General features: G+C 43.4%; 1 protein-coding gene across 1 annotated transcript; it reads left to right on the top strand.

The window, feature by feature from the left end:
* Nucleotides 1-26,919, top strand: cxcl14 (chemokine (C-X-C motif) ligand 14). The gene is made up of 4 exons (XM_084331688.1): nt 1-356; nt 12,250-12,355; nt 22,282-22,395; nt 24,553-26,919. The coding sequence occupies exons 1-4, from the start codon at nt 293-295 to the stop codon at nt 24,566-24,568; spliced, it is 300 nt and encodes a 99-aa protein (XP_084187814.1). The 5' UTR covers nt 1-292; the 3' UTR covers nt 24,569-26,919.

The following is a 26,919-nucleotide window of genomic DNA, read 5'->3' as shown; positions in this document are numbered from 1 at the left end:
GAAAGGGAGAGAAAGAGAGAGAGAGAGAAGAAGGGGAGAAAGAAACGAGAGCAAAACGCTGTGTCGCGGACCCGGACTGCGCCTCTGGACGCGCGGACGCTCGAGAGGAAAGAAATTACAGATTTGTCTTTATTTTTTCCAAAAAAGAAATTCTCATCGACATTTTTTTTGCACAAGTGGATGCTATTTGCCTTTTTGAGAAACATCTCCTGAAGTTGAACTCGGGACAGTCCGCTCGCGGATTTTCAGGATTTCTCTTGTGTTTTCTTTTTTTTAATAATCAAAACACAAGATGCGTCGGTGTACAGTCGCGTTACTTTTGTTAGTCGTCGCCTTATATTTCCTGAACGCAGAAGGTAAATACACTTATTTATTAACATTCATTGATTTATTACATTTGGCTCATAATAAACTTGTATGCCAATAATGAGGTGCATGGCACGATTTTTCAGTCCACTATCATCACCCTGATATACATATTATTTGGGTGTGTGAGTGTATGTGTGTTCAAGTTGAAAATCAACTAGACTTTGGCTTTGCATTCCATCAGTGCAAAATATCACCACAAGACTATTTTGAAATTGGGCTATAATGGAGATGGGGACCAACTTGACGTGCCTGGCTGCTGTCCAAAATCCTTAAATTAAGATATGATTTGTAACCGATAGTAATCTGTTGATTTGTCACGTTGACATCCTAAACCTAGAACAATAGTACACCCTTTAGTGCTTCTCAAGCAGACAGGGAGAAAACATTAATTGAATTGGGTGAGTGGGATGAATATTAATCTCAGAGATGTTCTCTCATATGTGTTTGGTAACAGAAGTGCAGGCTTGTGTATATCTAAGAGGGTGTGGGGGGATGGGGGTCGCATCATTTACATTTACATTTAGTCATTTAGCTGACACTTTTATCCAAAGCGACTTACAAGTTCTGTACAACAATTGAGCCATCAGGAAGGAAGCATCATCCTTGATAGGACAAATTATGAAATTCCCCTTCCTGATGTAATGGTGCACGGTGTGTGTTTGTTTGTGTTTGTGTGTTTATATGTGTTTGTGTGTGTCTGTGTTTTTGTGTGTTATGTGTGTTTGTGTGTGCGCATGTTTGTGTGTGTGTTATGTGTTTGTGTGTGCGCATGTTTGTGTGTTTCAAGTTTCAAGTTCAAGTTTCTTTAATAGTGGCGGCTGAGTGGCGCAGTGGGCAAGGCGCTCGCCACTAACGCAGGAGACGCTGGTATCGAGCCCAGCTCTCGGCGTTGCTACCGGCTTGGCCGGCCGTCATACTAACACAATTGGCAGTGTTAGAGGGTGGGAAAGCCGGTGGGTGGGGATTGGACGTTGTGGACAGCGACTCCTACAGGTCGGTTGGGTGACGGCGGTACGGCGGAAACAGGAAGTGTCGGGGGCAGCGTGAGCCTCCCACGCGTTACTCCTCGCCACTGAGAGTCCGCGCTGTTGTGGTGAAAAGATGCGACAGGCTGCCTCCTCGTGTACCGGAGGGGACACGTGATGCAAGGCTTCTATCCTCATATAGCCGACCAGTGGGAGGCATAGTCTAGCAACATTCAAGACAGGGGAGGGGAGAATTGGAAATACGAAATTGGGATGGGAGAAAAATAGAAAATAAGGAGAAAAAGTGGAAAAAATAACAAATAAAAAAAAGTTTCTTTAATAGTTTCTTTAATTTTAGTCAGTACAGTAGTAAAATACAGAATACTTTTCCATGAAATGCTTTTTTCTGTATGAGCTCCCATGAGAGTGTGCTAGATAAAATAGATAAAAAGTATAAAATAGAAAAAGTAAACAAAAAGTGTTCAGTCAATCAATATACATATATACAATATACAATACAGAGTTTAAAAAAAGAGTAACAGTGAGGTACAATGCAGCAATGGGATCAGGTACAGCTTAGGGTAAGGTGCAATGAGGTATGAATTGTAGTGCAAATCTGTGTGTGTGTGTGTGTGTGTGTGTGTGTGTGTGTGTGTGTGTGTGTGTGTGTGTGTGTGTGTGTGTGTGTGTGTGTGTGTGTGTGTGTGTGTGTGTGTGTGTGTGTGTGTGTGTGTGTGTGTGTGTGTGTGTGTGTGTGTGTAATGCATAGCTATTGCCTCTCCATCTTCCTTCATTAAATCTGGATAAACAGCTGACCATAATATAGATATATATAGATGAGAGGAGGTGAAGTGTACAGTATAGAGGAGGTGAAGTGTACAGTATAGAGGTGAAGTGTAACAGTATAGAGGAGGTGAAGTGTACAGTATAGAGGAGGTGAAGTGTACAGTATAGAGGAGGTGAAGTGTACAGTATAGAGGAGGTGAAGTGTACAGTATAGAGGAGGTGAAGTGTACAGTATAGAGGAGGTGAAGTGTACAGTATAGAGGAGGTGAAGTGTACAGTATAGAGGAGGTGAAGTGTACAGTATAGAGGTGAAGTGTACAGTATAGAGGTGAAGTGTACAGTATAGAGGAGGTGAAGTGTACAGTATAGAGGTGAAGTGTACAGTATAGAGGTGAAGTGTACAGTATAGAGGTGAAGTGTACAGTATAGAGGTGAAGTGTACAGTATAGAGGTGAAGTGTACAGTATAGAGGTGAAGTGTACAGTATAGAGGAGGTGAAGTGTACAGTATAGAGGTGAAGTGTACAGTATAGAGGTGAAGTGTACAGTATAGAGGTGAAGTGTACAGTATAGAGGAGGTGAAGTGTACAGTATAGAGGTGAAGTGTACAGTATAGAGGAGGTGAAGTGTACAGTATAGAGGGGGTGAAGTGTACAGTATAGAGGGGATGAAGTGTACAGTATAGAGGTGAAGTGTACAGTATAGAGGTGAAGTGTACAGTATAGAGGAGGTGAAGTGTACAGTATAGAGGTGAAGTGTACAGTATAGAGGTGAAGTGTACAGTATAGAGGTGAAGTGTAACAGTATAGAGGAGGTGAAGTGTACAGTATAGAGGGGGTGAAGTGTACAGTATAGAGGTGAAGTGTACAGTATAGAGGAGGTGAAGTGTACAGTATAGAGGTGAAGTGTAACAGTATAGAGGAGGTGAAGTGTACAGTATAGAGGAGGTGAAGTGTACAGTATAGAGGTGAAGTGTACAGTATAGAGGTGAAGTGTACAGTATAGAGGAGGTGAAGTGTACAGTATAGAGGAGGTGAAGTGTACAGTATAGAGGAGGTGAAGTGTACAGTATAGAGGTGAAGTGTACAGTATAGAGGTGAAGTGTACAGTATAGAGGTGAAGTGTACAGTATAGAGGGGGTGAAGTGTACAGTATAGAGGAGGTGAAGTGTACAGTATAGAGGAGGTGAAGTGTACAGTATAGAGGAGGTGAAGTGTACAGTATAGAGGTGAAGTGTACAGTATAGAGGTGAAGTGTACAGTATAGAGGTGAAGTGTACAGTATAGAGGAGGTGAAGTGTACAGTATAGAGGTGGTGAAGTGTACAGTATAGAGGTGAAGTGTACAGTATAGAGGTGAAGTGTACAGTATAGAGGTGAAGTGTACAGTATAGAGGTGAAGTGTACAGTATAGAGGAGGTGAAGTGTACAATATAGAGGTGACGTGTACAGTATAGAGGAGGTGAAGTGTACAGTATAGAGGGGGTGAAGTGTACAGTATAGAGGGGGTGAAGTGTACAGTATAGAGGTGAAGTGTACAGTATAGAGGTGAAGTGTACAGTATAGAGGTGAAGTGTACAGTATAGAGGTGAAGTGTACAGTATAGAGGAGGTGAAGTGTACAGTATAGAGGTGGTGAAGTGTACAGTATAGAGGTGAAGTGTACAGTATAGAGGAGGTGAAGTGTACAGTATAGAGGTGAAGTGTACAGTATAGAGGAGGTGAAGTGTACAGTATAGAGGTGGTGAAGTGTACAGTATAGAGGTGAAGTGTACAGTATAGAGGTGAAGTGTACAGTATAGAGGTGGTGAAGTGTACAGTATAGAGGGGGTGAAGTGTACAGTATAGAGGTGAAGTGTACAGTATAGAGGTGAAGTGTACAGTATAGAGGTGAAGTGTACAGTATAGAGGTGGTGAAGTGTACAGTATAGAGGGGGTGAAGTGTACAGTATAGAGGTGAAGTGTACAGTATAGAGGAGGTGAAGTGTACAGTATAGAGGAGGTGAAGTGTACAGTATAGAGGAGGTGAAGTGTACAGTATAGAGGAGGTGAAGTGTACAGTATAGAGGAGGTGAAGTGTACAGTATAGAGGAGGTGAAGTGTACAGTATAGAGGAGGTGAAGTGTACAGTATAGAGGAGGTGAAGTGTACAGTATAGAGGAGGTGAAGTGTACAGTATAGAGGTGAAGTGTACAGTATAGAGGTGAAGTGTACAGTATAGAGGAGGTGAAGTGTACAGTATAGAGGAGGTGAAGTGTACAGTATAGAGGAGGTGAAGTGTACAGTATAGAGGAGGTGAAGTGTACAGTATAGAGGAGGTGAAGTGTACAGTATAGAGGAGGTGAAGTGTACAGTATAGAGGAGGTGAAGTGTACAGTATAGAGGAGGTGAAGTGTACAGTATAGAGGTGAAGTGTACAGTATAGAGGAGGTGAAGTGTACAGTATAGAGGAGGTGAAGTGTACAGTATAGAGGTGAAGTGTACAGTATAGAGGAGGTGAAGTGTACAGTATAGAGGTGAAGTGTACAGTATAGAGGTGAAGTGTACAGTATAGAGGAGGTGAAGTGTACAGTATAGAGGTGAAGTGTACAGTATAGAGGTGAAGTGTACAGTATAGAGGAGGTGAAGTGTACAGTATAGAGGAGGTGAAGTGTACAGTATAGAGGTGAAGTGTACAGTATAGAGGAGGTGAAGTGTACAGTATAGAGGTGAAGTGTACAGTATAGAGGAGGTGAAGTGTACAGTATAGAGGTGAAGTGTACAGTATAGAGGAGGTGAAGTGTACAGTATAGAGGTGAAGTGTACAGTATAGAGGTGAAGTGTACAGTATAGAGGAGGTGAAGTGTACAGTATAGAGGTGAAGTGTACAGTATAGAGGGGGTGAAGTGTACAGTATAGAGGAGGTGAAGTGTACAGTATAGAGGTGAAGTGTACAGTATAGAGGTGAAGTGTACAGTATAGAGGTGAAGTGTACAGTATAGAGGCGGTGAAGTGTACAGTATAGAGGTGACGTGTACAGTATAGAGGAGGTGAAGTGTACAGTATAGAGGAGGTGAAGTGTACAGTATAGAGGTGAAGTGTACAGTATAGAGGAGGTGAAGTGTACAGTATAGAGGCGGTGAAGTGTACAGTATAGAGGGGGTGAAGTGTACAGTATAGAGGGGGTGAAGTGTACAGTATAGAGGTGAAGTGTACAGTATAGAGGTGAAGTGTACAGTATAGAGGAGGTGAAGTGTACAGTATAGAGGAGGTGAAGTGTACAGTATAGAGGAGGTGAAGTGTACAGTATAGAGGTGAAGTGTACAGTATAGAGGAGGTGAAGTGTACAGTATAGAGGTAACGTGTACAGTATAGAGGTGAAGTGTACAGTATAGAGGTGAAGTGTACAGTATAGAGGTGAAGTGTACAGTATAGAGGAGGTGAAGTGTACAGTATAGAGGTGAAGTGTACAGTATAGAGGTGAAGTGTACAGTATAGAGGAGGTGAAGTGTACAGTATAGAGGGGGTGAAGTGTACAGTATAGAGGAGGTGAAGTGTACAATACAACAACAGTGGACTGACTGGAGGATGAAGACCAGAAAAAGACTTTCGGCTTTTTTACATAAGGGTCCTCCATTTTCAATTCATCAAAACATTTAGAGACATGCAAATATACAGTAGTTTCATAAAAATGCTATTTATTGATTGATTGATTTAAAACTTTATTAACATATTGCAGAATGGGTACAGCTCAATACATACAATTGTTAAGGGGATGCAGACCAGAGAAAGACTTTCGTCTTTTTTACATCAGGGTCCCCCATTTTCAATTAATCATATTTCATATCTAAATCATATAATATCTCATTGCTAAATATATGCAATATATAATCTAATCCAATAATCTAATATATAATATAAAAATGCTAAGTGGAGTGGAGTGAGAGGCGGAGTCACGGAGTTGGAGAGAAGAAGTGGGGACAGAATGGGTTGGAGAGTGATAGGCAACCTTCGGAACGAAGAAGCCACCTAATGATGATGAAATGCATGGGTATTTTATTTTGTCTTTAATGTTAGCTTGCAAACTCAAATACATTCTTGGTAAGCCTCATAATGAATTGTTTGGGGGGAAAAAGAAAAACATTGTGATGTGTATCGTGTATCGCCGAAAGGTCAGAAAATATCGTGATATCATATTTAGGCCATATCGCCCAGCCCTAGTGTACAGTATAGAGGAGGTGAAGTGTACAGTATAGAGGTGAAGTGTACAGTATAGAGGTATATAGTCAAGTTAGACCGCGCTCACAAGTTCTCACACTGGGTGCTGTAATCCCATAAAGTTCAGTATATCAAAAAGCAGGGTAGCCGGACCAGCACTCACAGGTTCAATGTTTTTTAATGGCAGCCTGAATAAATAGCAGACATGTTTCGGACAATGTCCTTCTTCAGTGATATGGCTATGTCTGCTATTTATTCAGGCTGCCATTAAAAAACATTGAACCTGTGAGTGCTGGTCCGGCTACCCTGCTTTTTGATATACAGTATAGAGGTGAAGTGTACAGTATAGAGGCGGTGAAGTGTACAGTATAGAGGAGGTGAAGTGTACAGTATAGAGGTGAAGTGTACAGTATAGAGGTGAAGTGTACAGTATAGAGGCAGTGAAGTGTACAGTATAGAGGAGGTGAAGTGTACAGTATAGAGGAGGTGAAGTGTACAGTATAGAGGCGGTGAAGTGTACAGTATAGAGGAGGTGAAGTGTACAGTATAGAGGTGAAGTGTACAGTATAGAGGTGAAGTGTACAGTATAGAGGTGAAGTGTACAGTATAGAGGCGGTGAAGTGTAACAGTATAGATCCTCACCCACTTGGTTCTAATACTCAACACGGGTCTGATCAGGACCGCCGGGCAGCAGCTTGGCAAGGTTACTCTCCTCATGTACCCCGTTGTTCATTACGATTATCTGCTTAATCCACACTAACTCACTGACTTTCTCTATGATGACTTTCAAATCACTTTGCCCCCCAAATCTATAGAATGTTTACAAGTGATTCCAGTTGTCGTTATCATCTACTATGATGACACATTATTGCAAGATGTGTGTCAAATTATAATTTGGGTCTATGATCGCATAGATCTTTAAAACTGTCCCCCTTTAAAACTTTCCCCCAAGTTTTGGAGTAATCCAACGAGATAATAGATTATAGATATAGATAGTTACTTTTTTGTAATCCGATTACAATAACCTCATTACATGTAATCCCTTACTCCCGTAACGATTACCGCTCCTTTTTTTTTCTTTTCTTTTAAACTAGACTAGAATCCATTCCATTATACAGTATGTGACGTTAATAACCAGTTACTCTGTCAGTCATCCTGCTTAGCTTGTTTACTGGTCTGTCTCATTGTTTGCCCATTGTGTGTTTAGTGTGTCTGCCTGGGTGTGTTTAGTGTGTTTATTTTCTGTCTTTGTTTACAACAAATCAAAAACACACTTGTGATCCTTTACAATTCTTAACACTATGATCGCCGCGGACGAGTTTCACGTCATTCGGAGCCATGCTCATTCTGCCGAAGACGCCGTAACTCGTCTTTGATGTCAATATTTAAAAAATCTGTCATCGAAATCATATTTCCTTTCGGGAGCCCTGAGATGTACTGGTGAGCTCCACTCAACTGTCTAACGGTTCGAGAGCGCCATCTGGTGGCCGATCGGCAGAGGGAGGGGCGCGCCAAACAGGAAGTGCCCATCCATATGTGCTCTTGGCACTCGCGATCGGTAGCCGGACTCCATCTCAACACACTGGATGATCAATCGCTCGCCCTAACTCAATAAACAACGTTATTTGGACGTATATAGTATTATACAACCTGGAAATGGTTCATCAGGATCAACATCCCATAATCGAAAACGGTCTACTCCACGCTGATCGTCCAACGGCGCGAGGAACATACGGTAAGATTCAGCGTTATTTTCTAACTTATTCCATATAAACTGCTATGATGAACATATGACCCACTCTGGATGAATCATCTAACGCTGCCCACGGAATTATAAACGATCCCCCGCCCATCCGGTCATCATCAGATCATACGTAGATCATTCTAGAAGTACGTCCAGTTGAAATTTTTCATCTCGCGCCGATCACTACCAAACTGTATTTCATCATCAATATAATGCATTTAGGGCTATAAATCACGTTCTGAAGAAAGCTGCAGAAAACGATAAAAACATACTTATACTTTAGACCATATTTTAGTATGAATATGTGAATGAAAAAGTTTAACGTTGTTACACCCTGAACAATACATATAGGACATTGAATGGGCCATAATAATGGCAATGTAGCAATAGAATTAAAAAAGTTATAGCCCTGCAAATAAGGGGAACTTCTCCATAGACAAATAGAGCTGGCGAGGGATGGTAAATTATGAATTTAACCCATGGTGATTAAAGTGTTAAAAACAAAATATATTTTAGTATACATTTAAAAAATATATATATTGGGATTTTTTTTATAACATTTTTTTATAACATTTTTTTTTTAAAGTTTGAACAATGGGTCAAATCGGATCGGTATCGGAACGGTATCGGCCGATACCTAAACCCAGGTATTGGTATCGGGACTGAAAAGTCGGATTGGTGCATCCCTAGTTTAGTGTGTCTGCCTGGTGTGTTTAGTGTGTCTTCCTGGGTGTGTTTAGTGTGTCTGCCTGGGTGTGTTTAGTGTGTCTGCCTGGGTGTGTTTAGTGTGTCTGCCTGGGTGTGTTTAGTGTGTCTGCCTGGGTGTGTTTAGTGTGTCTGCCTGGGTGTGTTTAGTGTCTCTGCCTGGGTGTGTTTAGTGTGTCTGCCTGGGTGTGTTTAGTGTGTGTGCCTGGGTGTGTGTAGTGTGTGTGCCTGGGTGTGTTTAGTGTGTCTGCCTGGGTGTGTTTAGTGTGTCTGCCTGGGTGTGTTTAGTGTGTCTGCCTGGGTGTGATTAGTGTCTCTGCCTGGGTGTGTTTAGTGTGTCTGCCTGGGTGTGTTTACTGTGTCTGCCTGGGTGTGTTTAGTGTGTCTGCCTGGGTGTGTTTAGTGTGTCTGCCTGGGTGTGTTTAGTGTGTCTGCCTGGGTGTGTTTAGTGTCTCTGCCTGGGTGTGTTTAGTGTGTCTGCCTGGGTGTGTTTAGTGTGTGTGCCTGGGTGTGTGTAGTGTGTGTGCCTGGGTGTGTTTAGTGTGTCTGCCTGGGTGTGTTTAGTGTGTCTGCCTGGGTGTGTTTAGTGTCTCTGCCTGGGTGTGTTTAGTGTGTCTGCCTGGTGTGGTTAGTGTGTCTGCCTGGGTGTGTGTAGTGTGTGTGCCTGGGTGTGTGTAGTGTCTCTGCCTGGGTGTGTTTAGTGTCTCTGCCTGGTGTGGTTAGTGTGTCTGCCTGGTGTGGTTAGTGTGTCTGCCTGGGTGTGTTTAGTGTCTCTGCCTGGGTGTGTTTAGTGTGTCTGCCTGGGTGTGTTTAGTGTGTCTGCCTGGGTGTGTTTAGTGTCTCTGCCTGGGTGTGTGTAGTGTCTCTGCCTGGGTGTGTGTAGTGTGTCTGCCTGGGTGTGTTTAGTGTGTCTGCCTGGGTGTGTTTAGTGTGTCTGCCTGGTGTGTTTAGTGTGTCTTCCTGGGTGTGTGTAGTGTGTCTGCCTTGGTGTTTGTAGTGTCTCTGCCTGGGTGTGTGTAGTGTGTCTGCCTGGGTGTGGTTAGTGTGTGTGCCTGGGTGTGTGTAGTGTGTCTGCCTGGGTGTGTTTAGTGTGTCTGCCTGGTGTGGTTAGTGTGTCTGCCTGGGTGTGTGTAGTGTCTCTGCCTGGGTGTGTTTAGTGTGTCTGCCTGGGTGTGGTTAGTGTGTCTGCCTGGGTGTGTTTAGTGTGTCTGCCTGGGTGTGTTTAGTGTGTCTGCCTGGGTGTGTTTAGTGTGTCTGCCTGGGTGTGTTTAGTGTGTCTGCCTGGGTGTGTTTAGTGTGTGTGCCTGGGTGTGTGTAGTGTCTCTGCCTGGGTGTGTTTAGTGTGTGTGCCTGGGTGTGTGTAGTGTGTCTGCCTTGGTGTGTTTACTGTGTGTGTTTACTGTGTCTGCCTGGGTGTGTTTACTGTGTGTGTTTAGTGTGTCTGTCTGTGTGTGTTTACTGTCTCTGCCTGCCTGCCTGGGTGTGTTTACTGCTGCATGTGCTGAGCGCTGACTGACAGATCTAACCACCAGGCGTGACAGGCGAGATAAATGACTGACGCCTTGGGGGTATCTAGGTCAACACCTACCATCAGAAACACACACTACATCCAGAGGACGTATGTGTTGGATATACTGTACGTGACCACACAAATCAGCTAGGCCAACTAGTGCGTGTTCTCTATGTAAACACCCCGATGAAAGAGTTGTTGTACTCTAGAGGGGGAGTTGAGTATATTAAGGCCGCATCATTCTCTGCCTTTCAGTTAGGCTGATCGGTGAGTATACATTAACTACTTAACTGACGGGCAAATTTGTCAGAAAATGTGCCTGAAAATTGCATACCCAAAGTAATCTGCCATTTATTATACTTTATACTTATAGCACATGCATGAGTCTGGTCTCTTTTGAAAGGAAACATTCTGAATTTTCATCCACAACAGGAAGAATCACTCCGAGTGCTTTTTAAATTTTGAAGTTAAGTTAACCTCTTAACTGGCACCGACCTCTAGCGGCTCGGGTGTGCATATCTTTTAATACAATATATACATTTTATTAAAGCCCTGTTTGTTGCCTGTCGATTGCCGCTTCAGGCGACAAAACCCGTTCAGCGGTTCTCGAGTTACATGCCTATATGTGTGGCGTGCGCCAAAGTACACAGCACTCTTTTTTTTAATTATGACCCGCGACTCCCGGGGCTCTAGCTCCGCCAATCATTTGGCGATCTCGAAAATTATTGGACAGGGTTGTAACCAATGAGTGTGGCTTTCCAATGATACCCCACGTTGGGATCTGCGAATCACGAGCGAAAACAGGAAGAGAAAAAAACGCTGAATGCATTGGAGTCGATGAGAAAACTGAAACCTGCAGAGCTTTCTTTCTTTCTCCCAGTTTACCAAACTTTTCTGGGCGCCAGTTAAGTGCTTAAGTTAAGCTATGTTTTTATTTTTTTATTTTATTTTTTTATTATCTTGCAAACAGAGGCCTCTTACAGGTTCCAGCTGATAGGTATGACCTGGAAACCACCCAGCGCTAAGTGGCCCATATATACCCTCAACTACACCACGTTGTTTGAAGTGTTGAAGAAAACACATCTGAATTACCTTGAAATACCTCGGGGCGACAGTGGCTCAGGAGGTAGAGCAGTCGTCTGGTAATCTGCGGAGGTTCCCGGTTTGATTCCCTCTCCTCCTGGGCAGCGTGTCGAAGTGTCCTTGAGCAAGATACTTAACCCCTAATTGCTCCTGATGAGCAGGTTGGCACCTTGCATGGTGGTCTCCGCCATCGGTGTGTGAATGGGTGAATGTGAGGAACAAATTTTAAAGCGCTTTGGATAAAAGGGATAAAAAGGTATTTTAATCTCAATGATGCTCATCTGGTTAAATAAATTATTTGATTGATTGATTGAAAAGCGCTATATAAATTTACCATTTACCTGAAATGCTTGTTGTAGATATGAACTGGTGGATCACTTTTGCAGTATATACTGTAGCATAGGGCTGACGGTTATTAGAATGACCTGTTAAAGGTTGTCTATAAAACATGTCTGGAAGTGCTTGACGTTTTAATGACGCTTTATTTGTCAGTGTGTAATTCTAGAATCTTCTGTAGACCTCATTGCCGGGATGGACCTATACATTCTCATAATCACTCTTGATTAACTGTTGCATCTGTAAAAGATCCAGTTCAATCCTAAATTACGAGATCGTCATTAGCTAGTCATTAGCTTCTGCTATTTAAATTCAGATTCATAATTGTCAGCCTGTAATTGTAACACAATAACATTATTACAAAATCATGAAATGCAATTGAATTGACCTATCTCAAACTCCGCCCCCTCCACGTCCAATCCTCTGCTTCCCTCCGGACAAACGGGGGTTGCGACAGTTGCGATTGGAGGATCAAGAGAAGAGGGCGGGTTTTTAGATAGGTCAATAGAGAAAAGTCAATAATGTCTTGCTGACAGGTGTGTCTGGTTCTGTCAACAGCCTACAAGTGCAGGTGCACCAGGAAGGGACCGAAGATCAGATACAAGGACGTACAGAAGCTGGAGATCAAACCTAAACACCCCTTCTGTCAAGAGAAGATGATATTGTAAGAGCTCTCTCTATCTCTCTTTGTCTCTCTCCCTTTGTCTCTCTCTCCTCTCCCCCCTCCTCTCTCTCTCCTCCCCCCGCTCTCTCTCTGTCTCTCTTCTCCCCCCTCCTCTCTATATCTCACTTTGTCTCTCGCTCTCTGTCTCTCTTCTCCCCCTCCTCTCTATCTTTCTTTGTCTCTCTCTCTCCCCCCGCTCTCTCTCTGTCTCTCTTCTCCCCCCTCCTCTCTATATCTCACTTTGTCTCTCGCTCTCTGTCTCTCTTCTCCCCCCTCCTCTCTATCTTTCTTTGTCTCTCTCTCTCCCCCCTCTCTCTGTCTCTCTTCTCCCCCCTCCTCTCTCTATCTCTCTTTGTCGCTCTCTCTCTTCTCCCCCCTATCTCTCCTCCCCCTCTCTCTCTCTCTCTCCCTCTCCTCCCCCTCCCTACCCTCTCTTCTCCTTCCCTTTCTCTCCCTCCCTCCCTTCTCTTCCCTCTCCCTCTCTCTCCCTCCCTCTCCTCCCTCCCCTCTCTTCCCTCTCCCTCTCTCTCCCTCCCTCTCCTCCCTCCCCTCTCCTCCCTCCCCTCTCCCTCTCTCTCCCTCCCTCTCCTTTGCGTGCAGTGTGTGTGTGTGTGTGTGTGTGTGTGTGTGTGTGTGCAAAGGTTCCATTATATCCATCATCAACAGCTGGGTTTTGTGTTTGAACCCGTTTGTCGGCCAGGCGTATACAACTGTGGTGTGACTGTAAACCACTCAGAAACACACAGTCCAAGCCATTATCTTTGGCTGCAGCGTAGCTGTGACCTATTATGTGAAAACATCTTCCCATGAGCGTGAGATGAACAGTGATGTATGTATTGATGGGCAAAAGAGAGACAAAGACGCAGAAAGTAAACCTCGATCTATGACACGATCTCGTCAACCAAAGTGCTTCACATAGCTAAGAACAAAGAAAAGTATAGAAAAAAACGGAAAATAAAAACAACCAACGGATAGTCAAGGAAACAGAACAACACGTCGACAAGCAAGGCGAGAGTCAGAGTGAGTCAGGGAAGGCCAGGCGGTATATAGGTGGGCTTTGAGTTCCCTCCTATCTGTCCGAGCTCCTGCACCGCCACACCCCCCACCGATCCCTCAGATCAGCTGACCAGATGCTATTGGTGGTACCCAGAACCAGGCTCAAGACTAGGGGAGACAGAGCTTTCTCCACCGCAGCGCCTAGACTGTGGAACAGCCTCCCCCTCAGCGTACGGACTGCCCAGACCGTACAGGCTTTTAAATCACTCTTGAAAACCTACCTGTTCTCCTTGGCCTTCCCCCCTACTTAACCACCACTAGACCCCTGGCCCCTCTATCCTCTTTGTTTTACTGTGCCCTACCAGTTTTTATTACTTTCATTGCTTTATTATGTTTTTAATCCTATATCTTGCACCATATTGTTTTGTTTTTGTTGCTTTCATTGCTTTGCTATGTTTTTTTTTCTTTCTTTTAATCTTATACCTTGCCTCACACTAATTTGTTTTTATCAACTTGCTTGTGAAGCACTTTGGTGTCAGCTGCCGCTGCCTGGAAATGTGCTATACAAATAAAACTGACTTGACTTGACTTGACTTGAGTTTCGATGTAAAAGACTCGATGGAGGGGGGGCAGATTTGATGGACATGGGGACGCTGTTCCAGAGGTCAGGGGCTGCGACCGCAAAAGCACGTCGTCGTCCCCCCCCAGACTTGAAGCACTCCTTTCCAAGCTCATGTGGGGGGGGGGGTCATCAAAGAGAAGCAGGTTATTCTCGGTCATCGCTCCACGATGGTGGAACAAACTTCCCACCACAGTCAGGAGGACAGCTGAAACCCTCCCAATGTTCCCCCGTCGACTAAAAACACACTTCTACAATCGATATCAGAAAAACAGTTTTCTAAACTAATAGTCTTTTACTATCATGCACTTTGCTACTAAGGAATCGACCGTATCTATATTACTACCCACTATGCTGATAATGTCTATACTACGATGCACTCAAGACTGTAGCACTCAAGTTCAACACTGTTTGACAAACAATCTTACTTAGTTGCCAGAGTTGTACCCTTCCTGCTGACTTGTTGTACAGAACTTGTAAGTTGCTTTTGGGGGGGGGGGGAAGCATCAGCTAAATGACTAAATGTAAATGTATATTTGACTCTCTAAGAGTACATTTAACACCGGCTCAATGTGTGTTTAGGTCCAAAGTTTCAGATGTATCCTTGAAGAATACACTGTGAAGTAAAGTAAAGTAAAGTAAGTAAAGTAAAGTAAAGTATAGTGACACCTGTATGGTGGTTTCCTAAAGAATCAGACTCGGTTGGGCAAGAAGGCCTTGATGTTTTCTGCACCCTCTGTGTGGAATGAACCGCAGGGGCAACTGAAACTCCAGGACCTACATTAGTCACTCTCACAAAGTCACTCTCACAAAGTCACTCTCACAAAGTCACTCTCACATTAGTCACTCTCACAAAGTCACTCTCACAAAGTCACTCTCACATTAGTCACTCTCACAAAGTCACTCTCACAAAGTCACTCTCACATTAGTCACTCTCACTAAGTCACTCTCACAAAGTCACTCTCACAAAGTCACTCTCACATTAGTCACTCTCACAAAGTCACTCTCACATTAGTCACTCTCACAAAGTCACTCTCACAAAGTCACTCTCACATTAGTCACTCTCACTAAGTCACTCTCACAAAGTCACTCTCACAAAGTCACTCTCACAAAGTCACTCTCACATTAGTCACTCTCACAAAGTCACTCTCACAAAGTCACTCTCACAAAGTCACTCTCACATTAGTCACTCTCACATTAGTCACTCTCACAAAGTCACTCTCACAAAGTCACTCTCACAAAGTCACTCTCACATTAGTCACTCTCACATTAGTCACTCTCACAAAGTCACTGGAATTCAGTGGAGTCTCTTAATAATTGAAAATGCTTTCTTTGACAGTATGATTGTGTTTTTCCTCTGCACTTTTAGCTCGACTGTCTCGATATGGGTTTTAATGTCGTGTAGGAAACTATATGTATGGCTGCTGTCGTTGACCAGGTTTCTCTTGGAAAAAAAGAGATTTTAATCTTATCTCAACGCGGGATCTAAACGATCTAAATGGGATCCAAACTTCCTCCGTGAGAACGTCGTCGGGGCTGCGACCCCTGTCCTCGACCGCGTGGTCCTAGGGGGAATACACGGCACGCGCGGAACATTCCAGCATTTCCTATCCTTTGATGGTTCCTTTCCTGCGACCTTTGACCTATTTAAAAAGATTGCAGCGTTCGAGCAAAACAGGCTGCCTGTAGTATTGTCAATTTGAGCCTTCTTGGAATGCGACGTAGGTCCTAGAAGGTTTCAATTAGAGACCTGAATGAGCTTGTTAGACGACACTTAAAAAGCAAAAACCCACCCTGTAATGACGAGGGATTTGCTAGAACAAGGCTCCCCAGAGCTAGAGACTTGAATTGTATGTGCTTTCCCTCACACGGTGGATTTCAGCTTTGAGCCTACTGTACATCAAAGAGCCCATTGTCCAACACAGCCACTCTTTCTGGAGTCATTTCTGAGTTGAAAGGTAGCAGCTCCTTCCTTTGACCTTGCCCCCTTGTTGACAAAAACAATGAACTCTGCTGCCTCCTGCTGGTATTTCAAAGTACTGCAACAGAGAACTGAATTCTGCAGAAGCAGGTTGTTTTTAAAGTCAATTATGATCGTAAATAATAAACCCAAACCATAATAATAATGCCATTTACTATTATTATTCATATTATTATGTTATGCATACACACACAGACAGTCTCTCTCTCTCTCTCTCTCTCTCTCTCTCTCTCTCTCTCTCTCTCTCTCTCTCTCTCTCTCTCTCTCTCTCTCTCTCTCTCTCTCTCTTTTTTTTTCTCCCAACAGTTAAGTCTAGTCTATTAGCATGAGATGGTGGCCACCAGCCATGGAGCCCCAGTGAAGAATGAGTCTCTGCGGAGTCCGGAAAGACAGAGAACGAAGGAGAGAGAGAAAGAGAGAGACAGATAGAGGGAGAGATAGAGGGGAGAGACAGAGACGGGGAGAGAGAGAGGAGAGACAGAGACAGAGAGAAGGAGAGACAGATAGGTGAGAGAAAAGAGAGAGAAAGAGGAGAGAGACAGAGAGAGAAGGCAAGAGTGACAAGGAGAGAGAGAGAGAGAGGGAGAGGACAGAGGAGAGACAGAGAGAGAAGGAGAGAGAGAGAGAGAGAGAGAGAAGGCAAGAGCGAGAAGGAGATAGAGAGAGAAAGTGAGTTAAGGAGAGAGAGAGAAGGAAAAATATAGGAGAGAGAGATAGGAGAGAGAGAAAGAGAGAAGAGATAGAGAGAGAGAAGGAGAGAGAGATAGAGAGAGAGAAACCAGAGAACCCCCTTCTCTTTGTTGTTGTCATTGGCTCACAGCGCTCAGTTTAACATTCTGGGGGGCCACTCTGACAGACCCCCCCCCCCCCCCTCCTCACTCTCTCAGTATTCCTCTCTCTTTCTCTCCATTTCTTTCCAGCTCTTTGTCTCTCTTCTTCTCGCTCATCTATTTTCTCTCTCTCTCTCTCCTCCTCCTTTAGTTTCTCTTTCTTTCCCCCCTCTCGTTTCCTCTTCTCTCTCTCTCTGTGTGTCTCTCTCTATTTCTGTGTGTCTCTCTCTCTGTGACTCTCTCCCTCTCTCTGTGTGTGTGTCTCTCTCTCTCTCTCTCTCTCTCTCTCTCTCTCCGTGTGTGTGTGTCTCTCTCTCTCTCTCCCCCCCCTCCTTGAGAAGTAGCTAGCCAAAGAGATTAGTCCCTAGCCGAGCATTTAGCTGCCCAGGTGAATGATAATAAGCAGAGACTAAAAGCTCACATTAACCCTTTCACTGCCACACTACAGAAGGTTACCGTCTGTAGTGTGATAGATAGTAAAGGGTTAACCTTCTGTGGCGTGGCAGTGAAAGGGTTAACCTGCTGTCGTGTGGCAGTGAAAGGGTTAACCTTCTGTGTATTGTCGCAGTGAAAGGGTTAACCGTTTGGTAGTGCGGCGGTGAAAGGGTTAACACACTAATCAGGTTGGGTTTCACCCCCTGCGGAGCAGCTATGGGGTAAACATCCAGCGCACGCGTTCGCACACGCGGTGTGCGCGGGTCATGCACTCACACACACACACACACACTCACACACACACACACACACACACACACACATGCACACAAAGACCAAAGAGTTCTATTATACATCGACAAAGGCACACATGCACCACACCACACCACACACACACATGCGCGCATGCACACGCACACCTCCTTCTCTGTCTCATTCTCACACACACACACACACACACACACACACACACACACACACACACACACACACACACACACACACATTATGCACCGCAGTATGGGCACAGTTCTTAAGTGTGTAAAAGTGGCCACTTGTAGGAACCTGAATACCAAACACACTGACAGCTGAATGGGCAGGAGAACGAGCGTGTAACTCTTAATCTAATCTAGTAACTGGTGCTGAAAGAATCTTCTCAGGGAGTCAGGCCCGTTCTCATCCACTCGGGCCCTCCTCTGTGGTGTTTTGCCGGATGGCGAGGCCCCGCGGAGAGGCTGGTTTTTCCCACATTTCTCTCTCGCTCGGCCCTTGAACACGTGCCACACGCAGCAGCGGCTCTCTCCACACGGCCGGGCAGCTCATGGACTCATGCGGCGCTGGCTCACGTGGCTGGAGCCGAGGCCTTGGGGGCCTGGGGGGGGGGGGGGGGGGGGGGGGGGGCGTTGAGTAAGAGCTCCCACCGCGGGACATGAATGGAGAGGGATCCAGTGTTGTTGTCGAGTGATCTCGACTCGAGTCCGAGTCGAGTCTTTTTTTTTTATATATTATTTTTTTTATTATTTTTTAAACAGACATATAAACAAACATGACAACACACGATAAGATATACAAGCATTAATTCACAGTGCATATCCAATGAAATTACCATTTAGTCAAATGTCTTATACAGGATATACCCCTAATACCTGTTATCTAAAAACCTACACACATATGCTCCAGCTCGAACCCCCCCCCCCCCCTCCCGGACCCCCCATTGGATAATCCAACCATTATAACTTGTTCCTAACCAGACACTACCATTATATGCTAGCTTTTATTCTCTCCACCACTTCTAACCACAATGTCATTTTGGATTCATTGAGACCCAAAATTCTTGCTGTAGATATTTCTTGATAGATCACATCGAGATATGTAAGAGTCCAGACCTTCCGGCACATTTTTTCCGGTTGAAACCATCGTGATGCTATCAGCTTTTTAGCCACTGTGATACCGGATAAAACCAATCTCTTTAGCTGTGGAGGTACTGCATGCTCAAAGACATCATTCAGCAGTAATACAGAGGGGTGTACAGGTATATCCAGAGTTAAGAGATTTGCTAATTGCTGGGTCACTTCTTTCCAAAAAGTCCGAGTCGAGTCTTGAGTCCCCGGTGTTCGAGTCCAAGTCCAAGTCCGAGTCACGAAAAGAAGAGCTTGAGTCGAGTCCGAGTCGAGTCCCCGTTACCCTAGTCCCGAGTCCAAGTCATCGTGGTTGAGTCCGCTCCACTCTGGCAGTCAAAGAGCTGACGTACAAATAAAAAAAGGTCTGCGTTAAACATAAATGACACAGCGGTCACCGTTTCAAAGGGAGTTTATTTACTTTGTGACACACTAGCCAAACAAATGCACTAGCCATCAATATCTTACGCCAAATAAAATTAAAGAAAAGAAATAACCCCCGGGGCGGCTGGGTGGCGCAGCGGAGATTGCGCTCGTCACCAATGCAAGAGACTCCGGTCTCGAATCCGGGTGTCAGCATTGCCTCCGGCTTGGGCCGGCCGTCATACTGGCTTAATTAATTGGCAGAGCCAGCGGGTGGAAGTCGATGGGTGGTAATTTGGACGTTGTGGACAGCGACTCCTACAGGTCGGTTGGGGGACGCCTGCACAGCAGAGACAGGAAGTGGCGGGGGTAGTGTGAGCCTCCGCCGATGCGTTACACCTCGCCATTGAGAGTCCGCACTGGCAGGTGAAAAGATGTGACAGGCTGCCTCCTCGTGTACCGGAGGGGACACGTGATGCAAGGCTTCTATCCTCCCTACAGCCAACCAGTGGGGGGGGCATAGTCGAGCAACGTTCAAGACAGGGAAGGGGAGAATTGGAAACACGAAATTGGGATGGGAAAAAAATAGAAAAATAAGAAGAAAAGGTGGATTAAAAAAAAATGAAATAACCCTAACCCTGAGTCCGAATCTGCACCTTCCGAGTCCGAATGCAGTCAATGCTTCGAGTCCAAGTCCAAGTCCAAGTCATCATTGCTCAAGTTGCTCTCCACACTTTAGATCACACAAACACACTTTATATTTATTGATAAAGGATTTGCACTACAACTCGTACACCTACTGTAAATTGTACCTAAATTGCACCTCATCCCATTTCTGCCTTGCACTATATAGTATTGTATATTAGTACACTGCACAGTATTGTATATTATATGGTAACTCAGTTACGTCTATTCTGCATCGAACATTGTACATATGTCTAAACTGAACACTGTGACCTCATTTTTTTACTTCTAATTTACATGCTATACTATGTTATTTTATTTCATACTTATCTTGTCTAGCACAGTCTCTGGAGCGTAACAGTAAGAAGCATTTTGTATAAAAGTATTCTGTACTTCTGTATGACAACTATTAAAGAAACTTGAAACTTGAAACTTGAAACTTGAAGTCCAAGTCGAGTCACAAGTCCTGAAAATCAGTCAGAGTCCTGGGAGGGATGCAGTGGGGCTTTCCTAGAGTATCATGGCGATCTCCTCTTTTGTTACACAGTAAGATGGCTTCCAGGGATTTTGTTGTTGTCATGGAAACGTACCAGGGCTTCACAATGTGGACGAGATTCAAATGTTAAAACACACGGCCGGCCAATCTGTGCTTTAGTTGACCTTTAGTTGAGGTCATACTTAAGATTAGATCAGATTCAAGTGTATTGTCGTTATACAACACAAGTACACAGTACAACGAAAAGAGGTTTGGCATTACAGTGAAAATGTAACAGTAAAGTGCAATAGTAATATACAATGTACAGGGGATTAAACTGGGCATAATTATATAAATTAGTACTACTGAGTAAGATATGATAAGATATTCTTTTATTGATCCCCTTGGCGAAATTTGGGCATCATAGCAGCATGGGGGAGGGGAGATACAGGTATGGGCAGGGTAATAGTAGAAAGACATAGATATAGGCAATAAAATCTGATCTGAATATAGAAATATGAGAAAAATAAACTGTAAACAACGGTGCAGATGGGTAAGAGTAAAGGTAAACAGTACACACAAGGTACCCTAACTGGCATGATATGCGTCATACGTTGTAGTCCGTGCAGGTCTTGGTGGTTAAGAGTCAGACACACTTAGTGGTCAGACGTTCCTATAATAGTTCTGGAGTTCTGCCGCCGTTAGTTCTCCAGCTGCTGGCAGCAGTCCATGCCCACGGACAGTTCTGGAGCCTGATGGCCGCTGGTATGAAGGACTGGCCGAGGCGGTTAGTGGAGTGTCGGGGGGGGGGGGGGGGGGTATGCTGAACCGTTGAACGTGCTCCTCATTTTGGCTAGCTCCTCATAGAGGGGGTGGGAGGGGTTCTCCAATATAGCATCAAACTTCCTTCTCATCCTCCTCTCTGCCACCACCTCTAGTCTGACCAGCTCGACTCCCACCATGGAGCTAGCCTTCCTTACCAGCTTGTTCATTTAGTTGGTGTCCCTTGAGTTGATGTAGGCCCCCCCCCCCCAGCATACAACGGAGGAAAGGGTGGCAAGGAACCCAGACCAGACCATAAGAGCAAAATGGCCACTGTGTGAATATGGTCATGTTTGCCACGCAGGGATCTTGGTTGTCAGTTCTAGAGAAGAGACGGCAATAATATCCTGTAGGTTGTTATGTGGAAGTTGTTTATAGTACAACCTGGCCAGACTCGCTCCGTCAGCGCCAGTTGAGGCTATATGCACAAAACAATTCCTCTGTCCTGACGCCCGTGATCACGTTTCAAAGGTTTGATGTCAAATCGGCACTTAACAGTATGTAACTTTTTCATGGAACAATAGCTTAACCCTCGAGTCACCCTTGTCGCAGTTCTGGTCAAAAAGTAATTTTTTTTTTAACGTGTGTTTGTGGATAGCGTTGGCTAGATTTTATGTATATGCCAAAAAGGTAGCTCAGTATCACATCTTGGACTCACATTAGAATAATCCATGTTTTTTTTTTTTTTTTTTTTTTTAACATTCACTATTAAGCGTGTGAACAACAAGTGTCACACCTTTCACCCTAGTCGCAGAACTGGACAGGTTAGGGTTATGGGGTTAGAGTTAGGGTTAGGGTAACCCTAGGGTAACCCTAACCCTAACCCCAACCCTAACCCTAATTTAAGAAATGGTTAAAATCCTGAAAATGAATAAATATTCGATATGTATGGTGAGGACTGAAGTTAATAATAATGATATTCATGAAAGAAAATTGGAACAATACATGAAAAAGATATGTTTTACTGAGATCGCAGTTTCGGTCACTAGGGAGATGGGTAGTGGGTTTTTTAAAGGTTGACTCGAGGGTTAAGTCACAGAGTTGGGCTGAAAACCCTCCCATCGGCGATACATGAAACCCAGTGGAATTGCCCATACGAGCCCTTCTGGACAATCGTTCTCTGCAACAGGAGGAGATACATGGTTTACGTGTTAGAACTACTTTTTCTCTCTCGCTGTTTTCTCTCATTATCTGTGTTTGTGTGAAAGTTACATAGGGCTGCTTTAAAGCAAGTCATATGTGTCTCATTGTTGTCATTTTTTAACACCTCCCACTCTTCTTCCCTCTCTCTCTCTCTCTCTCTCTCTCTCTCTCTCTCCCTCAGTGTGACGATGGAGAACGTGTCTAGGTTTAAAGGGCAGGAGTACTGTCTGCATCCCAAGCTTCAGAGCACCAAGAACCTCGTCAAATGGTTCCGTATCTGGAAGGACAAACACAGGTAATAATAATAATAATGATAATAATAATAATAATAATAATAATAATAATAATAATAATAATAATAATAATAATAATAATAATAATAATAATAATAATAATAATAATAATAATTATAATGAGATAATAATAATAATAATAATAATAATAATAATAAACGTTATTTGTACAGCACCTTTCATACAACAATTGCAACTCAAAGTGCTTCACAGCAGGGATGTAGACACAAAATAGACATAGGCATAAAATGAGCATAGAATAAATATTCCTATATCCTGTATATTTTTTTATTCTAATTTAGTTTATATATTTTATTTTATTCATTTCATTTCATTTTTTATGTATTCGTACATGGAATTGTTACAGTCCAACAGTACATATAGTTCACTTATATCCTACTTTAATTGTCTGTCAATGTTGAATGTATGTGCAAGCTTACTTGGCAATAAAGACATTTCTGATTCTGATATTGACACCTCCTGGAACATTTTTAATAGATTTAACATAAAGATTTAAAAAATATATGTTTGTAATAGATTTTTGTCATTCAAATCTTTAAAAAAATAAGTACAACAAAAAGATTGTAATAGATTTCTGTGTTAAAATGTCCAACTCCAAGATGGTTCCTGCACAGGTGAACCACCAGAATAGGGACTTTCCATGTATGCAAATCTTCAGATTCTATCAGATTTTTTATTTGATTGTGTTCAAATGTAATCATACTAGAGAGCTGTACTTAAATATCCGCCATTGAATAAAAATACACTTCTTCGATATCTGAAAAAGATTCAACTGAAAAATACTAACCGAATAGTATTTAAATACTGATGATTTAGTATAAATACTAAATACTATTATGCACTTTGCTACTAAGGAATCTATGTTTCCTACAGTATATTACTACCCACTATGCTAGTATGTCTTTACTACTATGTACTCAATACTGTAGCACTCAAGTTCAACACTGTTTGACGAACAATGTGACTGACCATTAGCTGCCAGAGTTGTACCCTTCCTGCTGACTTGTTGTACAGAACTTGTAAGTCGCTTTGGATAAAAGTGTCAGCTAAATGACTAAATGTGAATGTAAATATTATATACAGTGTGTGTGTGTATATATATATATATATATATATATATATATATATATATATATATATATATATATATATATATATACTACACACAGCTTGGTTTGGCTCAGACATTTTTTTTTTGATCCACTTTTTCTCCCATTTTCTATATTTTCTCCCATCCCAATTTCGTATCATCCAATTCAACCCTCCCCTGTCATGAACGCTGTTTCTTGCCTCCCACAAGCCGGCTGCAATGTGGACTAAGTCATACATAGCACAAGTCCCCTCCGGTACTTGAGGTAACAGCAGTCGCATCTTTTCACCTGCGCAGCTCGATCTCTCAGTGGCGAGGAGTAACGCGTGGGAGGCTCACGCTGCCCCCGACACTTCCTGATTCTACTGCGCAGGCGCACCAACCGACCTGTAGGAGACGCGGTCCACAACGCCCAATCCCCACCCTTCAGTTTCCCTCCCCGTAATACGGCCAATGTGTATTACTGCGGACGACCAGCTAAACTGAAAACAATGTGGAGAGCTGGATTCGAACACGCGAACCCAGCGTCTCCACATTGGTGGCGAGTGCCTTGCCCACTACACCACCTAGCCGCCCCATTTGGCTCAGACATTTAAAAATGTTGTTTCAAAGTTGTGCACAGTGACAATGAGCCTTAAAGGAACACGCCAACATTTTGGGAAATTAGCTTACCGTCTATATACCAGTTTCCTCTCTGTGCGTTCAGTAGAAAGCTATCTGGCTGCACGTTAGCCTAGCTTAGCACAATGAATGGAAGCGGACATGGCCGGTTAGCCTTCAGGAGAGGTGTTAGTTGGACAATGCCTAGGCTAACCGGCCATGTCCGCTTCCATTCATTGTGCTAAGCTAGGCTAACGTGCAGCCAGATGGCTTTCTACTGAACGCACAGAGAAAAAAACTGGTATCTATCTTCTTGTCTCTCTCTGGAGAAGACGGTAAGCTAATTTCCCAAAATGTTGGCGTGTTCTTTTAAACATGAAGATATGGTGTTAAGTTTCAATACACTGCATTGAACGTAACACATTGTTTACATTTGTGTCTCCTGCAGGGTGTACGAGGCTTAACCCCCCCGTGAATTCCCAGTCCACATGGATCAAGAAGAAGAGACCAACCAACGACGACGACGACACCATCATCATCATCATCAATATCATCGGGACAGTTCTTTTGTGAAGTACAAGACATAATCTACCAGACAGTACTTCCTCTTTCACCTATAGTTCCAAGAATCCTGTGGGCCTTTTAGTCGGCCGTTGAGCTTAGCGACTGTCACTCACCTCTCCGATCATTTCACCCGTAGTAGCTTGTCACGCGGCGAACGAGACGCGACGGTCTCTCCCGTTCGGTCTCCATGCTGCTTCAAAGGCAAGGAGGCCGACATGTAATGCGGGGGAAAGAAAATCCGTAAACTACTCCTTTAAACAAATACAGGCGTCGATGTTTCACTCTTTTGACTTTCGCTATATACTGTAATCGTCACGACAGTCTGTAATTGTGATCGCAAAATTAGCATCTAGATCTGTTTACCTTGCTTTTAAAAAATTATATATTTTATAGTCGTCGAAGTGCCGTGGTAAAAGTCCTTGCTGAATTTGATCTCTGTTTTTTGGGGGGGCGGGACAAATAATATTCCTCTTTGGGCGGAGGGGGACCGTTCTGGGGCACCGTTCCATATCAGTCAGTCAGTGTCTTGTTACAGCACACAGGTCATGTGGTTCATACTATGGTCCTATCAGGAAGGGAAGGTCTCCCGCTCTCTCTCTCTCTCTGTGTGTGTGTGTGTGTGTGTGTGTGTGTGTGTGTGTGTGTGTGTGTGTGTGTGTGTGTGTGTGTGTGTGTGTGTGTGTGTGTGTGTGTGTGTGTGTGTGTGTGTGTGTGTGTGTGTGTGTGTGTGTGTGTGTGTGTGTGTGTGTGTGTGTGTGTGTGTGTGTGTGTGTGTGTGTGTGTGTGTGTGTGTGTCAAACAGAGAGAGATGTGTCAAACTATTATTGGACCAAGCTTACTATTCATACATCCATATTGTACAATAGATAGCATGTGTGAGAGGTAGTTTTAGACAACGTGGAGGACGTGGGATGGGGCGGCACTTATTTTGTTTGTGCCAATCCATGATGCAGTCTATGGGTTGGGTGGGGCTCAGAGTCTGTACAAATAGTAAACAAACTCTGTGAATTCAGTAGTTTTAAGAATGTAAAGAAAAGGATTATCTGCAAGTTGTGTCAACAGTAAGGAACACCATTAATATCTTGTATTTGACATCCGGTGTGGCTTTCAAAGACCTTTGTAGTTCAGTCCATTTAGTGTCGTTGTATAGATCGACTCTTTTTACACTACATTATAAAAAGGTAACCTAGTAGCGCAATATCTCGTGATTACGACACACCTTTAGAACTGTAAACAAAGTGGAATTAGAGCGGATAGAATCGACTCGAATGTGTTCAACGGACGTTCCTTCTCAACGTCTCAACGTTCCCAAACGGCAAATGGCTGGCCGACAGGATGTTTGATAATGTCGTCGGTGGAAAGGAGAATTGGCGTTGTGCGCTAGAGTTATCGCGCCGATTTGTTACCACGGCAACGGTGTCATGTGGTGGAACATTCCAGCGGCAGTTATGCTTAAAACTTTTTAAATTTCATTTAAAAAGACGTAAATGTAACTTTATAACTGCTCACGTATAAAGCAATGGACTATAATCCCTTAATTAGGGTTAAGTTTAGGGTTAGGTTTATAAACAACATTTTAGGTGAGAATTATAATGAGATCTGGCGTTGCTGATTGGCCAATCTCACCAGTTGCTGATTGGCCAACCTCACCAACTACATGGGCAGGGGGGGGGGGGGGGGGTGCTACCATGGCACACTTGTATCATTTCTATGGTAGCCAACACCTGTAAGTTCCCCTTCTATCCGTTCGAGATATGTGGGAGAAATGTTCTAAATGGTTGATGCAACTCATTTTCACCATATTATCATACAGTATATCTTCTGAACAGTGTTGTCAAATGTGTTGTTATTTTGTATGCCATCAGTACACATTGTTATAATGACAGTTGGGTGTTTTTGTTTTCTTGTCACCAAACAATTTACATGCAGAGGAAGAAAAAAAAATTCTTTACTCCGAAGAATGTGCATTTTACTTTTGTTTTATATATTATATATAAATATATAAATAAGCATTTTGTAAATAGATCAAATATAGCCTATTATGTTAGAGAGAATGAATTCATCTTACAGACTTTCTAGTGTAATGTATATTATTGTATTACTGAGTTATCGCTGTTTTGCTATTTAAATCTTGGTTTGGTAACAGATATATAGTATACGGGGTGTGTAACTCAGTGTTCCGACTGGCCCACGAACACACGGTAAAACATTCCAATGAGTGTAAAACAACAAGCACAGCAATAAAATGTCT

Source organism: Notolepis coatsorum (genome assembly GCF_963971535.1).
Source record: "Notolepis coatsorum genome assembly, chromosome: 16".
Classification (NCBI taxonomy): Eukaryota; Metazoa; Chordata; class Actinopteri; order Aulopiformes; family Paralepididae; genus Notolepis; species Notolepis coatsorum.
The sequence above is the reverse complement of the archived record's forward strand: the minus strand, read 5'-3'. Positions and strand labels throughout refer to the sequence as shown.

Coding starts and splice junctions, on each gene's coding strand:
- cxcl14 (XM_084331688.1), top strand. CDS start 293: ATGCGTCGGTGTACAGTCGCGTTACTTTTGTTAGTCGTCGCCTTATAT. Junction 357..12,249: donor ATATTTCCTGAACGCAGAAG/GTAAATACACTT, acceptor TTCTGTCAACAG/CCTACAAGTGCAGGTGCACC. Junction 12,356..22,281: donor TGTCAAGAGAAGATGATATT/GTAAGAGCTCTC, acceptor TCTCTCCCTCAG/TGTGACGATGGAGAACGTGT.